At 34.4% G+C, this 17,783-nt stretch overlaps 1 protein-coding gene across 2 annotated transcripts; it reads right to left on the reverse strand.

Annotated features, from left to right (window-relative positions):
• Positions 1-132: 132 nt before the first annotated feature.
• LOC106055940 (uncharacterized) lies at positions 133-17,459 on the reverse strand. Of its 2 annotated transcripts, none has more exons than XM_013212447.2 (13): positions 17,312-17,459; positions 15,549-15,798; positions 14,814-14,977; positions 14,301-14,438; positions 7,948-7,970; positions 5,051-5,082; positions 3,513-3,570; positions 2,954-3,050; positions 2,480-2,597; positions 2,166-2,208; positions 1,942-2,012; positions 1,226-1,334; positions 133-650 (listed from the first exon to the last, which is right to left on the reverse strand). In XM_013212447.2, exons 2-13 carry the CDS (start codon positions 15,782-15,784, stop codon positions 432-434), a joined length of 1,308 nt encoding a protein of 435 aa, XP_013067901.1. In that variant the 5' UTR covers positions 15,785-15,798; positions 17,312-17,459; the 3' UTR covers positions 133-431. The 2 variants fall into 2 exon arrangements, with proteins under 2 accessions (XP_013067901.1, XP_055879217.1); XM_056023242.1 differs by having other exon boundaries at positions 17,308-17,454.
• Between the last annotated feature and the right edge of the window lie 324 nt (positions 17,460-17,783).

The following is a 17,783-nucleotide window of genomic DNA, read 5'->3' on the forward strand; positions in this document are numbered from 1 at the left end:
ACATATTACAAACATTTCTTTTGTTTGAAACTGCATAGTTAAAATAACTATCCAGGTGGTTTTTTTTTCTCCATTTTATTTAAGGTTTAAATTTGTTTGAATGTAAGTATAAATATCCACACTTAAGTCATATTTAAGTTGTGCATTCACTTTAATCAAATCATTCATCATCAATGTACTTTTCCATCCAACACCAGTCTCTTTCTATTTACAAAACAAAAATCACCTCAATGACATCATAAATACTACACATGTTATCAAATATAGCAATGTTTACATTATACACAGACAATACAGATACAATTAGCTCTGTTAGAAGACATTTAGATGACGCTTCTAAGTTTGTGCTGGTCTTCATAAAAAACGAAAAGCAGTGTTTATAACTGTGCATAGAGGCTAATTATTCAGAAGTAATAATAAATAAAATAGTTTTAGAAATACTGCATATCTTCCTTTCCGAACCATAGGAAGTGATCTGTCCTTGTGTGACCTTCCTCTTTGTTTTTGCCAAGAGGTTTTGCTGTGACTTTGAACCCTGACCAATCTAGCTCAATGCTGAGGTCAGCTAAACACTTGCCAGAGACAATGTATGGAGGCAAGTGAAGCAGTTCTTTTTTGTCTGTGTACCTCCCAGTCACTGCATGAAATGCCTGCAGAAAAGAATAATGATAATAATAAAATAATTAAAATCTATCAAGACATTTCAATCCATGGGCTTAGATAAAACATTACAATACATGGAGTAGATAATTGACCTTTGTGGAAACAAGTTTCACGTGGCAGGAATAGACACTTTTATTTTCCCTAAAAAATATACCATTGGTACTAAATGGCTTGGAGAAATCTATGTCAAGAAAAACAAATTCAAGCCTTCACCTTGATTCAAACTTCTGAATCCTTAGTTCATTGCCAAGTGCTTTATTACTTGTACACCACACATCAAGAGTTATGAGTTAGGCTTAAATCAATTAAATAACCTTCACGACTTATCTCACTAGGGTAGTAGTACAAAAATATAATTTATAAAAAACAATAATATTGTGGTTCACTAGCATTACAAGACAATCAGTTGTTGTTAAGAGAACTTTTGACTTAGAGACAATGATGTGACGAGTAAAAACAATTAATTAATTAATTCCTAATCGTGCCATAACAGTTGGACATATATTTTTTGACTTCCCTGGTTAAGTAAATTATTATAGCAATTAACTTCTATAAGCTTTACTTTTAAAGCAGCAAAGGTATCCAGCAAGGCGTTAGTTGTTATCCACCTGTCACTTGTCTGAAAACGTGTGCTGTTGATTGCTGTATCTTGAAACTGAAGTAAGCCCCACCTGAAAGAATGTTTACATAGTCACTTTCATTTCAGTTATGATCAACAGAATATTGTTTCACTATATGTGTTGATAATTTAAAAAAAAATTACAAACAACTAACAGAAAAATGAAAAAGTTACAAACTCTATGGTTGAATGCTTGTTTATAAAATTAATATTTGTAAATGAATAAGTCATATTTACTTTGTAACTGTTTTTGTACATAAAGGATTTTAGATATATGGTTTCCTATAGCAATCTTTCTGGGGAAAAAATGTTTTATGTTAAATATTGTTGACTTCCTTCATCTCGTAGAGCATTTTGGTTCATCTCGTAGAGCATTTTGTTCATGTGGCTGAAGAGCCCTATTCTGGAGAGACATTCCTGTCCACATATAATGCAGGTTGAGGTGGCAATGGCAATATTTAATCTATTGGTCAGAAAAGTCAATGACTTAGCAGAGTTAAACTCTCTAATTAATATGCACACCTAGGTTAAAACATGTAGGATCTACTTTTTTTTTGAACGAATGTATTTATATGAAACAGCATTTGTAGTAGATGTGCCTAGCAAACTGTAACAAAATCACAAAATCTCTTTTTTTTATAAAACTGTAATAGAATTACCTCTCTGGTAAGTGGACATTGATAACTTCTGGTGATTGCCAGACCCACCATTCGGTACTGGCATCTGTCAACTGAAGCAGACATAAAGTTATTGATATTTAATTTAAAAATAGGTAGGTTTTTTTTTTTGCTTGGTTGAAAATAAAGTATACTTAAAAATATGCTGTTTTAGTTTAATTATAGTTCTAGTAAGATCTGATTGTTAATAAACAAACAAATACTACCTTTTCATAATAGGTTCCAAAATTTTTTATTGGCCATTGCGCTCTGAGAAATACAAAGAATAGTGATGAATCAGCACTGAATGTAGCAATGCCTTGCTTATATAATAGATGTTAACTGTTTATCCTTTTTTATATTTATCTTGTAATTTCCAGATGTTCATATATTAAATGACTTAAAAAGTATAGGTCTGTATTTACTTATACTAGTTAAGAGTCTTAATTGTTTTTATTTACAGAATTAAGAGTTTGAGTTTAAAAGATGAAGATTTAAAATGAAATAAATAATATATATGACTACTTTCTGTGCTCCTCACCTAAGAAAATTAGCTCTCCATGTCTCTCCAGGTTCAGGAGCTGATCTGTTGAGTGATGCACCAGAACCTTGGTACATGGCAGTGAATGGTATGGCCATCTCTATAGTCCAGTATTCATCTGTAAACACAGGAAAATGTCCCCCCAAAAAACACAGAATTAATATTTTTGCAGTCAAAATACAAAATGCACACAAATAAAAATAATACATGATAGAACACTTAGCTGGATCCTGCAAGTGCAGATCTAATATAGAAGGCATACAATTCTTTGAGAGTACATTTTGTAGACTGACTACAGGAGAGGGGGGGGGGGACCTGGCAAGAAATCAGCAGTTCACTTCTTGGTGAGGTCTAAGATTGAGCTGAGATGAACAGTTTAGTGATCTTGTACAATGAGGAAGGTATGATAAATTTGAGAAAAGTGGAGGGGAGAGGAGTATTTGATCTTGCAATATTTTTCTACTTCTTGCCTACCTTGTTTTTTAGGATTGTTGAGTGTCCCTTGTATATGAACTTCTGACATGACATCACTCTCCCAAAAAGTTAATGGCTCTCCACTATCTACATAGGCCTTAGACCAAAAAAAAAAACAACAAACTTTTAAACAATATAACACAAACAAGCAATGGGTATAGCCATTCCCAGACCGTTTTTTTTTTTTTTAAATTTAATTTTAAAGGGAGATAACAGTTTAACCTCATTATAATAGATATTTTAGATATGTCAGTGATTGATTTTCTACAACCTCTAGGATCTAGATCTAGTCTTAGACCACATTTCACACTGGAAACTTTTTTTTTTAATTATAGGAAATGTCACAGTGTCTCACAATGCTGAGGTCTAGGCCTATACATGTTAAAGTGTTCAGATTCTGTGTAGATTTGACATTTACATGTTCAGTTGTGCAGACTGGGTCAAACGATTATAAACGGAATTTAAAAAAAACAAAACTAAACTGATGTATATATAGGCCTATATAGTCTTTTTGGACCTGCAAGTTTTAAGATCTAATAATAAAGTGTAACTTGGTTACCTTTGTCATCATTAAATCTGATATTATTCCCTTTGCATTGATTGTTATTTCTTTGTAGCTGGGAAAATAAAAGACATCCATTTTTTAATTGGCTACAATGTAATTAATTGTTAAGAAAAAAAAGTGTGAGGGGAGATGCACTGGATTTTTTTTTCTAATGCCAGGTAGCGCGTAAACAAAAGAGTCGATAGTAGTTAAAGAGAAATAAAATTTATAGACGATAATATATTCATGAAATAATAAGCTTCTAAAAATAACTTTTGATTGGTGTGTAATCTTCACCCTTGAAGTGCCCTCATTTTTGTTTCACTCACTCCTACTTATCTTTACTAAGGCGCCATTTCGCCCTCACTGGCATAAAGGAAAGTAGCTCTCACAAAGGCTGCGGGACAAACATTTGAGACTCAAAGAAAAGTCATTACTGAAGACATGCGCAAAAAACGGAAAGAAAACTTAGATACACCACCAGCGGACAACGGCTTTGTCTGCACAATATGCGGGAAATATACAGGTCGCAACTGGGGTTAGCGTATAGTCATGTGAAACACTGCACTCATCCCTTAATCTTCGGAATCGAAGACATTGCCATTATTGTCTTGACTAATGTAGCTTAACGAATAGCAAACTTTTAAGAATATGATTGACTTTTAAAATTCTGGCCAATAGAAATATTTTATAAGCAATGGGTTGTTATTAAATTCTTATAATTACCCTTTCATAGTTTGCCTAATTAGTCTTTCTCATGCCTTTGAATTCTATACAATCTCTAGGCAAAAAAAAAAGGCCTTATTTTTATTTAATGCCGGATTACGGGCACGACATGGCCTAAATTGTGCCGATGTGCCTAAACTCAAAACTCAAACTCAACTAACACACATAAAACTATAATAACTCTCTCTTTTTCTCTCTCTCTCTCTTTCTCTCTCTCTCCCTCCACATCTCTCCCCCTCTCTTCAACAGGGCCGGCCTTACAATTTGCGGGGCCAAATTTAATGGATAATTGCGAGGACTCTCGTCTACTTTTTTTTTACTATAACAACTATTACTATTAATTAGATTATTATATCAACATGTATTATACAGCATGCATAGGAAGCAACTCAAACGCAATAGGGGCCAGTGGGTTAATTATAGTTACGTTAAATGTACGATACACTAATTTTTTTAAACTTTTAAATGCCTGTGAAAAGAGTCATGATTAGGCCTAATAGTGATATGACAAATATAAATTGCGGGATTCCGGCTAGGCGCGGGGCCCAATTGGAGTAATCGGCCTAAGACCGACCCTTCTCTCCAACCTGCTCCTCTTCCCCTTTCATCCTCTTTATTTCTTTTCTTCTTCTTCTCTCTCTCTCTCCGTTTCTCTCTCTCTCTCTCTCTCTCTCTCTCTCTCTCAAACACTCCTCTTTCCTCCTCTCTTCCCCTCTCCCTTAATACGTCTGTTATATATATAAGATAATGTAGGGCCTAAGACAATATAGTAAAGACTATTCTAGCCTCTAACCTTTAAATAAGACAAACGAAATTTCACTACTTACTTAACATTACTCTGTCTTGTGTCCATAAGGATCTTGAAGACAAACAACATTTTACATTAATCAAATATGCATTCTTGGTGAGTTTTAATATAAATTTTATTCAGTCTTTAAGTTACATTCATGGCTATAAGGGTCGCAACAACATGGCCCTTAACCCCAATGTCGAATGGACTACTTGGAATTGCAGTAAGCTCCATGATAAAATATTAAAATTTAACGAGCCTTCAGAGCGCTGCGATTAACACTCGCATTATCAGGAAAATGTTTACAGGCTTTACAGTCTAGCATGGCCCAAATTGTCTTGAACACATTTTTAATAATAATGTAGGCCTAATTGAATATAACCTAATTGAATATAATCTAATTGAATATAACCCAATTGAATATCTAATTGAATATTATCTAATTGAATATAACCGCATGCGTGCTTCTGGTGAGCTTCCATACATTGAGCATAGGGCCAACTAATTGATTAACAAACAACTTATGGTTCCTAATTCACAAGTCAAATAGAATCAATGTTGGTGTGAACATACTTGGGCCATATTAAAGCAGACTATATTACATTCTAACAAATTAACAAGTAGAATATAAAAATACTTTTTAAAAATAATGCTTTGGGTTAGGGTTGAATGAAATTGCATTTACTATTTTGAATCAATCATGTAATTTTTAATAGATTTAAACTAACTACAAAATTTGTGAGGTTGGAAATATTTTTTAATTGGTTTTTGCTTAGCGCAACTTTCATGCTTGTAAAATGCTAGGGTGGACCAGTTGATGGGGGGGGGGGGGAGGAAGAATGTATCTGGGTTAAGGTTTCCATGCTGCCTTTTTAAACGCTAGGGTATTTAACATCAACAACAACAAAAGTGCTTGACTCTGAATTCAAGCTCCATTTAAGGAGCTTTCATAATCCACTGTGCTCTACAAGTACTAGTAAAATGGAAGGTTTTATAGTTATCTATTTTTAGTTTCACCTAACCTCTTAGCTTGTTACATTGTCGATGTAAAACTTAATTTGTTAATAACGACTAATTGATTAACTATTTGGGTAATAATTATTTTGGCATTTTTTTTTTATTGATTCATTTGTCGTCCTCGACAATGAATACTTGTGCTAAGTTTCCAATTGATCAGAGTCCGAGAATGAGAAGTAGGCCTTCACGATTCCACCCAGACAAGCGAATCGATATATATGTATGTATAGAATATATATAGGCTACAATCATTATAACATCAGGCATATTGTGATAAAGCTTCAATACTTTTAAACCTTTAACCGCTTAACTTATTATACAGCTTACAGCGTTCGCGTTAGTTCAGACGTGTGCATGCTAAACTGTTTATGTGTTTAGATCTAGGTTTAGACCAGAGAAAGACAAGTTGCTGTGTGCTTTTGGTAAAGTCAAAAAGTGCAGGATGCTGTGTTTGTTCCGGTCTACAGATTTGAAAGTGTTTAGTTTTGGTGACCGTGTCACGGACAAACTGACAAGGGAGTTAATTGAAAACGAAAGCCGTAAAAACTATAATTGAAGAGATGCCCATTAGCTTGACCATTAGACCATTATTTGTTTTGTCTAATACTGTTTTATATATTATTAGTTTGGTTAGACCCTGATATTTTTTTATATGTATTTAAGATGATTTTTCTAAATGTTTTGCTTTCAACTTTCAATAGTTATACAGGTAGGAAATGAGCAGAAAAGAAATTTGCCTAATGAGATCTCAGGTACATTGTATGTTCATCTTCAGATAGGCCAACCAGAATATGACTTCCATACAAAGAAATGTGAAAGAAAACATTTCAAAACGAGGATTTTTTGGTGAAATAAAAAGTTGTCTTTTAACAACGGCGACAGATCGATGCCTTTTAAATGTTTATGAATTAGGCCTAAATATCTACTTCTTATTAAGACACTATATTAGAACCTGGAAATACAGGAGAAAAGACCACAGTGGTGGTAGATATGTGATGAATTTACGGGGGATAGTACGAGGTGACACAATATTTTGGTAGGGCCTACAAAATAAAACCAAATATATATATATTAAATGTTTGATTTCTGATAAAGACATAGTCCTACGTTCCTAACAAAATAAAACAAAAAAAAATCTTTAAAATGTTTGAGTTCTGATAAAGACATAGGTAGCCTGGTCGTGCGGTTTGAGTGCTGGACTGTCGTTCGGACTTATCGATGGTCCCGGGTTCAAACGCTGCCCGCTCCCATCCCCCGTCGTCCTGCAGGAGGTTTGGACTAGGGAGTAAATTATCTTTAGCTCTGAAGAAACATCCGAAACAAGTAGCAAACATTTTAATCCTCCGTTCCGTAAAAAAAAGAAAAACACGAGTATCAATGTTTCAAGTTGTTTCAATAATGTTTATTTTTAAGTAAGCTACCCAGTCATTGTGTTACCGATGAGGGTGAGCAACGTGATGCTGGAACAAATTCGTACAAGTGCTACTTTTTCCCTAGTACCATTATAGGATGAAGTAAGTAGCCTACATCAGCCAGGAAATAACGTCTGTATTTTATTAAATAAGATATTCTATAGTGTTACTATATTGAAGTATTTTATTTTTATTCTAATATATCATCTTTAGGCCTACTGTTCGTTATACGTCTTCTCGTAATTCTACCACATTTTAGAGCTTGCATGGCTCATTGAAAGAATACATTAATATCTTTAAATGGTCCTTCAGTGATCCATTTAGTTCTGCCCCCTACGGTCACAGTACCGGCCATGGATGCTTCGCTGCTGTAGCCAACTAAGTTGTGTTGTTTTTTTTTTTTTTTTAAGATTATCTCCCTTGAGTTAAAAGTATCTCTGCAGTTTTGTACATAGTCGTGCAGCATAGAAATACATTCTAATCACAGGAACATTGAAAGACTTACCTGAAACGAATTGTCTTGATAAACTGTGAAATAAAAGAATAAAAAAAAACAGTAACAGTATTTTTATTCGTTATTTTACAACTGAAGCAGACACATTTAGCTCCAACTGGGATCAGACAAGAACTCTTTTGTTCCCTTCGCTTAGCAGTGAAATCATTGAATGAAATTCTATTTTCCGATGTAAACGTTACATATTATGTTTGAGTGAAATAGTTGTATGAACGTAGGTCTATAGTTCATTTGCTATCATTATAATGGTTTGTTATATGTACTGCACACGACAGGCCATTATTATTATATTAGAAACGAACAAGTAGGCCTATGCATTCTCTCTGCACTGCCATTGTGAAGCTTTGTTACAGAGAAACAGAATTCCTTTAAGTGTTCAGTAAGAAATTTTCTGGTGGTGTGGCAGGTCTGCAGTACCGCCCTCTGACAGGCAATGAGAATCTTCTTAGGGATGTTATGGGCCTTGAAGATATCTTTGATGTCAGTTGTCAATATCCCCTCGGTTGATCTAACAACAGGGTTTATGCTACAAATTCCATAACCGCTTAATCTCCAAGCTTAGGTTCCCATATATTCTTTGTTTTTCCATTCTAGTTTTCATTATATTATGGGATAGTGGTACGGCGATGTCAATAATGGTCGCGTTTTTATTTTCAATAAACAGTTGATAAGGGCGATTAAAATCCACCGTTTTGTCAGTCAAAATAGGCATATCCCATTGTAATAAGTAATCGGTTGTCGCGAGAACCTCTTGTAGCGAGTATTTGTAATAAGTACCTTTTTGATGCTATTGGTATATTCATTTTGCGACTTGGTTATGGCGACCTGGGTAGGCAGATTCTGATAAAGCTGAACACCCATGTGTTCAATTGACTCACCCGAATTTCTGCACTTTATTATTATTATAGAAATGAACTAATATTCATTCTCCGGCAATGCCAGCGTCAAAATTCATTAGAGGGTAAAAAAATGAATTGTTGTCTCCTTAACAGTGTCTATTGAGGCCTTTCCTACAGATGTGGCAGTAGGCCTACTGCAGCAGTTCTGCCCTCTGATAGGCAGGGGCGGACTGACTATATGGGCATTCGGGTAAATGCCCGGTGGGCCGGTACCCAAATGGGCCGGTAGGGCCACCGAAATGCCTGATCGAAGTCACTATGGCACATATCAAGTTGTTAAAGGTTTTATAATATCCTTATTATGTTATTATTATTATTTTTATAAAAAGCCCTCTAAGCGTCGTGTTTAAACTAAAAGTCTTTGACAGACATTACAGTGTAATACTCTTTTAATCAAACACATTTTTCGAAAATAAAATGTAGAATGTAGACAGTGCTATTAGTAAGATTCATCTTTTTAGGGCTTCATAATTGCTGATTTAAAAAGACGCTATATTGCTTATTAAGAGCGTTCACTGTATGCATGCATATCGATACATTATCAAACTTAACAATGATTTTTAAGGACCGATGCACCTAGACATGGATGCCCCATCACATAATAGAGAATTTGTGGGCCGAATTTTATAGAAATGCTCGGGCCGATTTTGACACCCAGTCCGCCCCTGCTGATAGGCAACAAGAATCTTCTTAGTGAAGGGTCTCAGAGGTCTCTGCGAGGTCAGTTTCCGTTATCCTTTCGATTGATATAACAACAGGGTATATTGTTATGTTAGTTAACTTCCATAGTCGCTTAAACTCTAAGCCTAGGTATAGTTGTTGCCTATATCCTGGAAGAGGCGTATCAAAACTTTACCGTAACAAAATTAATCGAGTTATTTAACTTACGTATTAATTTCTATTTCAGCTAGTTTTCACATTATTGTACAACGCACCATATGCAATGGATTGAAGACTGGGATAAATAAGCGATAAAATAGCCCAGCCTAACTAAGGCTGTATAATTGTTCGATTGTCAGACATTTCAAAGTTTAAAATGATCTTGCTGTTCAGCTGGTTAAAACTAGGCACTGTATCATAGGCCTATATGGTGATTTCTGCCTTTAGCGTCATTAAATGAATTATCTAACAAAACCTTTTTTTCCCCAGAAAACATTTCCACTGCCTTAACAATAAGTTTAAATTCATAATCGTAAAGCCAATCTGGAATCTGGTCAAATAGCGTAATTGCCGACTCTAAAAACTAAATTTACCTCATTTGTCTAATTCATACAAAATTGTAACTCTTTCTGTTTGTAGGGGTTTGCTAACAGTTAAAGAGGCTACGGATACAGCTCGAAAGGTTTCAAAAAAAAATGTCTGAACACACTAAGTCAACTCTAAATGTCCTAGCCTACAATGGCTTCCCGTCCTGGCCAGAATGAAGAACAAAACGGAAAGTATTTGTCATCGCAATATTATAATGCTTTTCCTAAACCTCATGAACCATCAAGAGAGTGATTCTTCAACTCTCGTGCAGTCACTAAGTTTATACTGACTACTGACAAGAAAAATACGGACATTTATCTGCCTTTTGTCTGTTCGTCTGACCAAGTCGTAGAAAAGAAACATTAATTTATTAGTGGTAAAGTGGTAGATCTATCTACTAGGCCTACTAAGGCATGCCTAAATAAATTAAATAGATAAATAGATAAAGAAACAGCTGACCAGAGCATAATATGCCATATAGATCGCAAGGTCTGGAGGGGAAATGTTATTTATTTATTTATTTATTTTTACTTTACTTCGTTGACTTTATTTTTTGAATATAATGTAGGAACTTATTTTTTAAAATTATATTACTTGTTGATATCGTCATTGACTAAAAAAAATAATGAAGATCCTTGCAATCTATAGGGCAGATCTTTCTTCATCTGTTTCTGTGGCCCAAGGTTAACGAGGGTGTCTTGTGGCCAGCACAACGATTAACCGCCTTTACTTTTCCCCGACGAATGTCAGGTACCCATTAGAGCTGGGTGAACTCATAGGCGCACAAAGATCCCGAAAGTTAAAAATCCCAGTTTTCACCAGGATTCGAACCCCGGACCCCCGGTTGAGAAGCCAAGCGCTTTACCACTCAGCCACAGCGGAGATGTCTGCAACTAAAATATTGCAACTACCCCCACAGTTAGTGTATTTGTTTAAAAGATTAACATAGGTAAACCTTTTGGAATGACAAGAGGGCTCGGAGATGGGGGACTGTTCTCGGTAGGATAAAAAAAAGGTAGGTGATTAGTTCAAAGGTAAGTCAGTAGTGGTAGGGACGGTCTCGCTGGCCTTTCTCTACATAGTTGCCTTTCCTTTTAGTCTTTGGCATGTCAGTGATTTTAACCTTAACTTATGAGAGTTTTTAAAATGTCAAAACTTCCCTGGAAAGTCTTTGATCCTAATAAATTTCTATGTTTTAAGGTTAAGTTAACGAGATGGGCTGGTGGGGGTATTGCATGTAAAAAAAGGAAGTGATATACATTAAAAAACTTTATTTATAAACGTCTGAACCGTTATATAACATACGTGCACAATCAGTCTATATATGAAATTATCCGAATCAGCCCATATATAATATCCCAATCAGCCCATATATAATATTAGCCCAATCATCCCATATATATATATTAGCCCAATCATCGATACATAATATTAGCCCAATCATCCCACATATATATATATTAGCCCAATCATCGATACATAATATTAGCCCAATCATTCCACATATAATATATGCCATCTATCCAATCGTTATTATAAATCTTGATACTTTCACTGTACCCAATGAGCTTGTATGACAAGTGTGAGGAATCTATTTAAGTTTAAGTTATTGCCAACCTAGGGCCCGCGAACCACATATCCAGCCCCTCGACATTTCTACCCACAAAATAAAAAAGTAAGAGACGTTCGGTTCCTTTGAACTGTTTGGACTCAATGAAAAAGGCAGAAAATGTCTGAACATCCCATTTACAGAGTGAATTGTTGTGAAAATTACGATTTTTTAATATTTTTTTTTTGCAGGGACGTTTTTATTATTTTATTGTGAGTTGTAAGTAAAGTTCCCTTCTCATTCGAGATCAGATGATGTAAAGGTCATATGTTTCTGTGGCTCACGGTTAACGAGGGTGTCATGTGGCCAGCACAACGACCAACAGCCTAGGTTATGTGTGTTAGGCCAGAGAGTTGGAGTGCTGATCCGGTCCTGGTCAGGAGTATGAAAGAAATATATGTATGTTCTTATGTATTCTGTTTGGGGCAGATCACAGTGATAATGTCTAAGCCTGTTGACTACTTATGCTTTAATTGCTATTACCCAGTTTTCTATCACTAGCGTTATTGCCCAGGTTCTGACAATAGTACTCGGTGCCTTTATCTGTTTTATCACTATTATTGATCTATTATATTGCATATGTGGAATAGTATAGTTGTAAATAAATATTATGAATTTTGTACTAGGCCTACCTTGTTGATTGTTATACTAAATTACCCTAAAATGGCCCGCATCTTGTTCATTAATAAGTAATACCCACTATCAGAATCATACTCTAATCGAGCCATTTGTATATACCAAAGAATCGGCAACACACTGCACTTCACATTTTATCCATCAATACCCCGCATAAACACCCCTTGAAACCCGTTCTTTACAGTAGAAAGCACAAACTAGTGCGAAATTTAAAAAAATCTTTAAAAAAAAACAACAGATGCTTTACACTACAGTAATACTACAATAATAATACTACAATACTGCAGGAATAAGCTCTCTTTTTTCTATACAAAACAAAATTAATTAATCACCACTAATTGATTGACTATTAATTGTGCAAAGTTTCCATTGGTCCGAGAATGGGAAGAGGGAGAAGAAAGGTGTACAACAATAACTCCACATAAACAGCTTCAACTCTCAATAAGTAGCATTTATTTCCCTTTTCGATACGAAACAAAATAATTAACTACCAATAATTAACAGCTAATTGGTTAATTCTTTTTGATTGATTCGTGTTATGTTAGGTACAACAAGTAATTGTGTCAAGTTTCAACTTGATCCGAGAATGGATGTGGGAGAAATAACGTGAACAAAAATTGTACCAGACAAACAGATTGAGTTGATATAAGCTTTGTAATGAAGTTTTATATATAAAAAATAGGTAGCTCATTAATAATAAGGACGTAATTTCATTGGTTGTTTTGAGATATCCGTATACTTTGCAGTCGTAGGTCAATGGTAGAAAAAAAATGTAAATATTTTCTAAGAAGGATATCTTCTTTTTTTTTTCTATAAGCCACGAAAGGCCTAATTAAATAATTAACTACCAATAATTAACAGCTAATTGGTTAATTCTTTTTGATTGATTCGTGTTATGTTAGGTACAACAAGTAATTGTGTCAAGTTTCAACTTGATCCGAGAATGGGTGTGGGAGAAATAACGTGAACAAAAATTGTACCAGACAAACAGATTGAGTTGATATAAGCTTTGTAATGAAGTTTTATATATAAAAAATAGGTAGCTCATTAATAATAAGGACGTAATTTCATTGGTTGTTTTGAGATATCCGTATACTTTGCAGTCGTAGGTCAATGGTAGAAAAAAAATGTAAATATTTTCTAAGAAGGATATCTTCTTTTTTTTTCTATAAGCCACGAAAGGCCTAATTAAATAATTAACTACCAATAATTAACAGCTAATTGGTTAATTCTTTTTGATTGATTCGTGTTATGTTAGGTACAACAAGTAATTGTGTCAAGTTTCAACTTGATCCGAGAATGGGTGTGGGAGAAATAACGTGAACAAAAATTGTACCAGACAAACAGATTGAGTTGATATAAGCTTTGTAATGAAGTTTTATATATAAAAAATAGGTAGCTCATTAATAATAAGAACGTAATTTCATTGGTTGTTTTGAGATATCCGTATACTTTGCAGTCGTAGGTCAATGGTAGAAAAAAAATGTAAATATTTTCTAAGAAGGATATCTTCTTTTTTTTTCTATAAGCCACGAAAGGCCTAATTAAATAATTAACTACCAATAATTAACAGCTAATTGGTTAATTCTTTTTGATTGATTCGTGTTATGTTAGGTACAACAAGTAATTGTGTCAAGTTTCAACTTGATCCGAGAATGGGTGTGGGAGAAATAACGTGAACAAAAATTGTACCAGACAAACAGATTGAGTTGATATAAGCTTTGTAATGAAGTTTTATATATAAAAAATAGGTAGCTCATTAATAATAAGGACGTAATTTCATTGGTTGTTTTGAGATATCCGTATACTTTGCAGTCGTAGGTCAATGGTAGAAAAAAAATGTAAATATTTTCTAAGAAGGATATCTTCTTTTTTTTCTATAAGCCACGAAAGGCCTAATTACTTTTTTAAAAAATATATAATGAAAATAAAAGGAATAGAATACTACTCACCTGTCCCATCATGCAACGAGACATTTGCCCAAATGTCTGGCTCCTCAATGAACACACCAATGAACAAAAAGCTGTCATCGTATCTCATTTTGACTTTTGTCTCCAAACGAGGCGACGGCAATCCTCTGCCTTGAATGTCTGTGACCAAAGTGAAGAGTAATTGCATTTAGTAACCACAACAAACAACTAGATCTACATTAACTTCAAGGTTTAGCATGACCACCGGTTCAAAGTAGGCTTTCAAATAGCATCACTGGAGTATGTGGATGATTATTTGAGTGGGTATATAGTAGACTGTGTATGATTAGGTAATTGGGGTATTATAAACCTATCCGAGTGTTAGGAATATGTCGAATATTGAGCTACATAATGGTCTACATTAATAAAAGTAAATTAATAAAAAAAAAATACTTTCATATTATAGCCTCAGCATGCAATTTTCGATAGAAATTATGGAAGTCTGAGATGTAACAAAAATAAATAGGCCTACACACAAATGCAAAAGACACTCACCGACAAAAGAATCAGTCCATCCCACATTTTTCCAAGCCTTCTCATCCAATTTGCCATCTAAGTCGATGGCTTCGCCCCTGAGTTTGTATATGACGTAGGTTCGCGGGTATGGGATATCACAAGTCAAGGCCCTACAGGCTTCTACGTCACTTTCAATCAAGTGTCTGAAATCAAAGATAGTATTATTGATAAACAAAGGGACGCCACTAGTTTGCATTGGACTGGGCCTTTTTTTAAATAACGTTTTAGTTAACGAAAATTAAGACGGGTATAATCGTTGTGTTGGCCCCATGAATCTATGATCGCAAGATCTGACAGGGAACTTTTACTAATTTTAATCAGTGTCAAGCTAACGAATTTTTCTTAAAGTAGTCCTTTATTCACGTCTTTAAAATTTTATGATTACAATTTCATACTATCATGACTCATGACTGTCATAGTTGTAAAACGATTGCCAGGTGATACGTATCAAGATAAAAGTCAATCTAAAAAGAGTGTTGTATTTTTTTCGCATGCAGACTTAGGCTTATAAAAGATATAAATAGGGTTACTTTAGTCACAGCCGCTATTAAATCAATTAAGATTTATTAATTGAGATACCACAAAGAATAATATATAAAGCATTGTTTTGGGGTCCGAAGATTAAGAACGCGTGCAGTATTTTTTAAGTAGCCAATCAGAACCAGAGAAGTTTAAGAAGGCAAGGTTCTTAGAATTAGCATCTGTTTAACTTACTTGCTAATGACAGGATCTTCTCTTGCCAGCTGACCACAGTCTCTAAGCATCTCCAGGGCTGCCAGTTTGTCATCTCCCGCACCTTCCACGTCATTAATCCATCCTTCCAAGCTCTTGTGTTCCTTGCTGTTCTCTGGAAACGGGCGGAGTAGGTAGCCAATGACTAGCCCCACCCCGAGAGACAGCAACGCTATGATGACGGTCACCACTAGTGATGAGGGAGACTTACTGACCATTGTACAAGGTTGGACTGGTGGACATGCAAAAAAAATAATATACAGGCTTTTTGATAACTTTTAGTTTATCTATATTACTTTATAAGTATTTTTGGGCCCAAAATATATATATAGGCCTATAGTAATTCTTGTGTTCATTCATTTGTTTCCCTGGTTTCTTCATACGTTTCATTATATCTTTGAATGATGTTTTTAAAAAAATAAGTGTAATCATTTGTTCTTTGAGCTTTGATAAAACAACACCTTTATCTTATCTAATATATTGCAGACGTTACTTAAAAAAAAGAAGATAATTAAGTCCTACGCATTTCATGTGTCAATCAGTCATGCATGTTAATCAATGACTAAAACTCTGCTAAGTCGTTGGTTTTCCTGGCTGATTCAGGCAACCCATTCCATTTTCTAATGGCACTAGGGAAGAAGGAGCACTTGTAGGATGTCCTAGCGTATGAAATAAGACATGTGCCTTTATCTTAGTGTCTTTCTGAGTATTTCATTAGGTTTTGTTTTTCTATTGGTAAATTAATTTAAATAGCTACTTTAATTTTTATTTTTCTGTTCTGAGGTGTCTCTTAGTTTAGTGATTTCAATAAAGGTGCTGCTCTATTCAAATTTGAATAATCTTATGTATTTGTTTTGAATCTGGAGATTAAAACATGGATATGCGAAGGACGTTATAATCTTCTTTTCAGAAGGAACGTCTGTTATTTATAAGATGTGAAAATAAGATAAACCATGAATACCGAGTATATTTTTGATTAACAAAACGGATTATCAGGCCTGTTTTTAATAAGCCTACTATACTGGTAAACATATCACTTCTTAAAGGTTTTATTAGAATACCCTGTTTTTCTTATTCGCCCTATTTAGATCTCTGTGTTTAGTCACATATAACCCTCTAGAGTTCATAACGCGCTTATATTAGACAGCAAAAGTAAAATTGCATAAATCACTGAACCATAATTTTCAAATACAAAAACAGAACCTAATAAAATACTCAGAAAAACACAAAGATAAAGGTACTTCTCTTGTTACATATGCTAGGACAAATATGTATAAATACTCCTTCTTCCCTAGTGCTATTGGAATGGGTTGACTGAATCAGACAAACAAACGACTTGCATAGTTTAAGTCATTGATTAACATGCATGACTAGATTTACCTAGGGACGAGCGTAAGAGGTAACCCTCTTTTTTTTTTTAAGTAACGTCCGTATTTTATAAGATATGATCTGCATTGTGGTCAACCACGCAACCTTATTCCTGTACTGAACTTATCTTCAACCAACAAAAACATATCCAATCTTTGCAGTAAAAAAAAATCTAGATCTATTCTATAGGGGCAAAAAAAAAAAGATGTGATATCAGAGAGACAGACAGACAGACAGACAGATAGATAGATAGATAGATAGATAGATAGATAGATAGATAGATAGATAGATAGATAGATAGATAGATAGATAGATAGATAGATAGATAGATAGATAGATAGATAGATAGATAGATTCATTCTAAAGTACAAACCAACTTTTTTTTTTAATCACAGAAATGAAACACTGTTCAGCACTTGTATTTCAGCATGGTTAGTTTGGCGCAACTGACAGTAAAAAAAAATAAAAAAAAATCTGGTAAATCTTTATTTGCGCAAGCTTTTACTTCAGGGGGGACACGTCTTAGCATCTGTTTCCGTTAGGTGGACCCATACTGCGATTTCCCTCCCTTTAATTTGTTTACAGGCGAGTGGCCGTGCAGACGGGACAAAGGACAGCATGGCTATCTTAGCATGACCCAAAGTTAAGAGGATAAGGGAATGTAATTGACGAATCAAGTAACGTTAAAAATTAAAATATTTGTTTGTTTAAACTAAAAAAAAAACGTGTTACTATTGTTGTCAATATATACAAATTCTATTACTCATTATTTTCACCACCTCATTTTATTCACTTTTCATATCTCCATTCCCCTTTTCTCTTATCTTATAGATATTGAAGCACGAGTCA

This window comes from Biomphalaria glabrata, chromosome 3 (assembly GCF_947242115.1).
Source record: "Biomphalaria glabrata chromosome 3, xgBioGlab47.1, whole genome shotgun sequence".
In the NCBI taxonomy this organism is placed as follows: domain Eukaryota; kingdom Metazoa; phylum Mollusca; class Gastropoda; family Planorbidae; genus Biomphalaria; species Biomphalaria glabrata.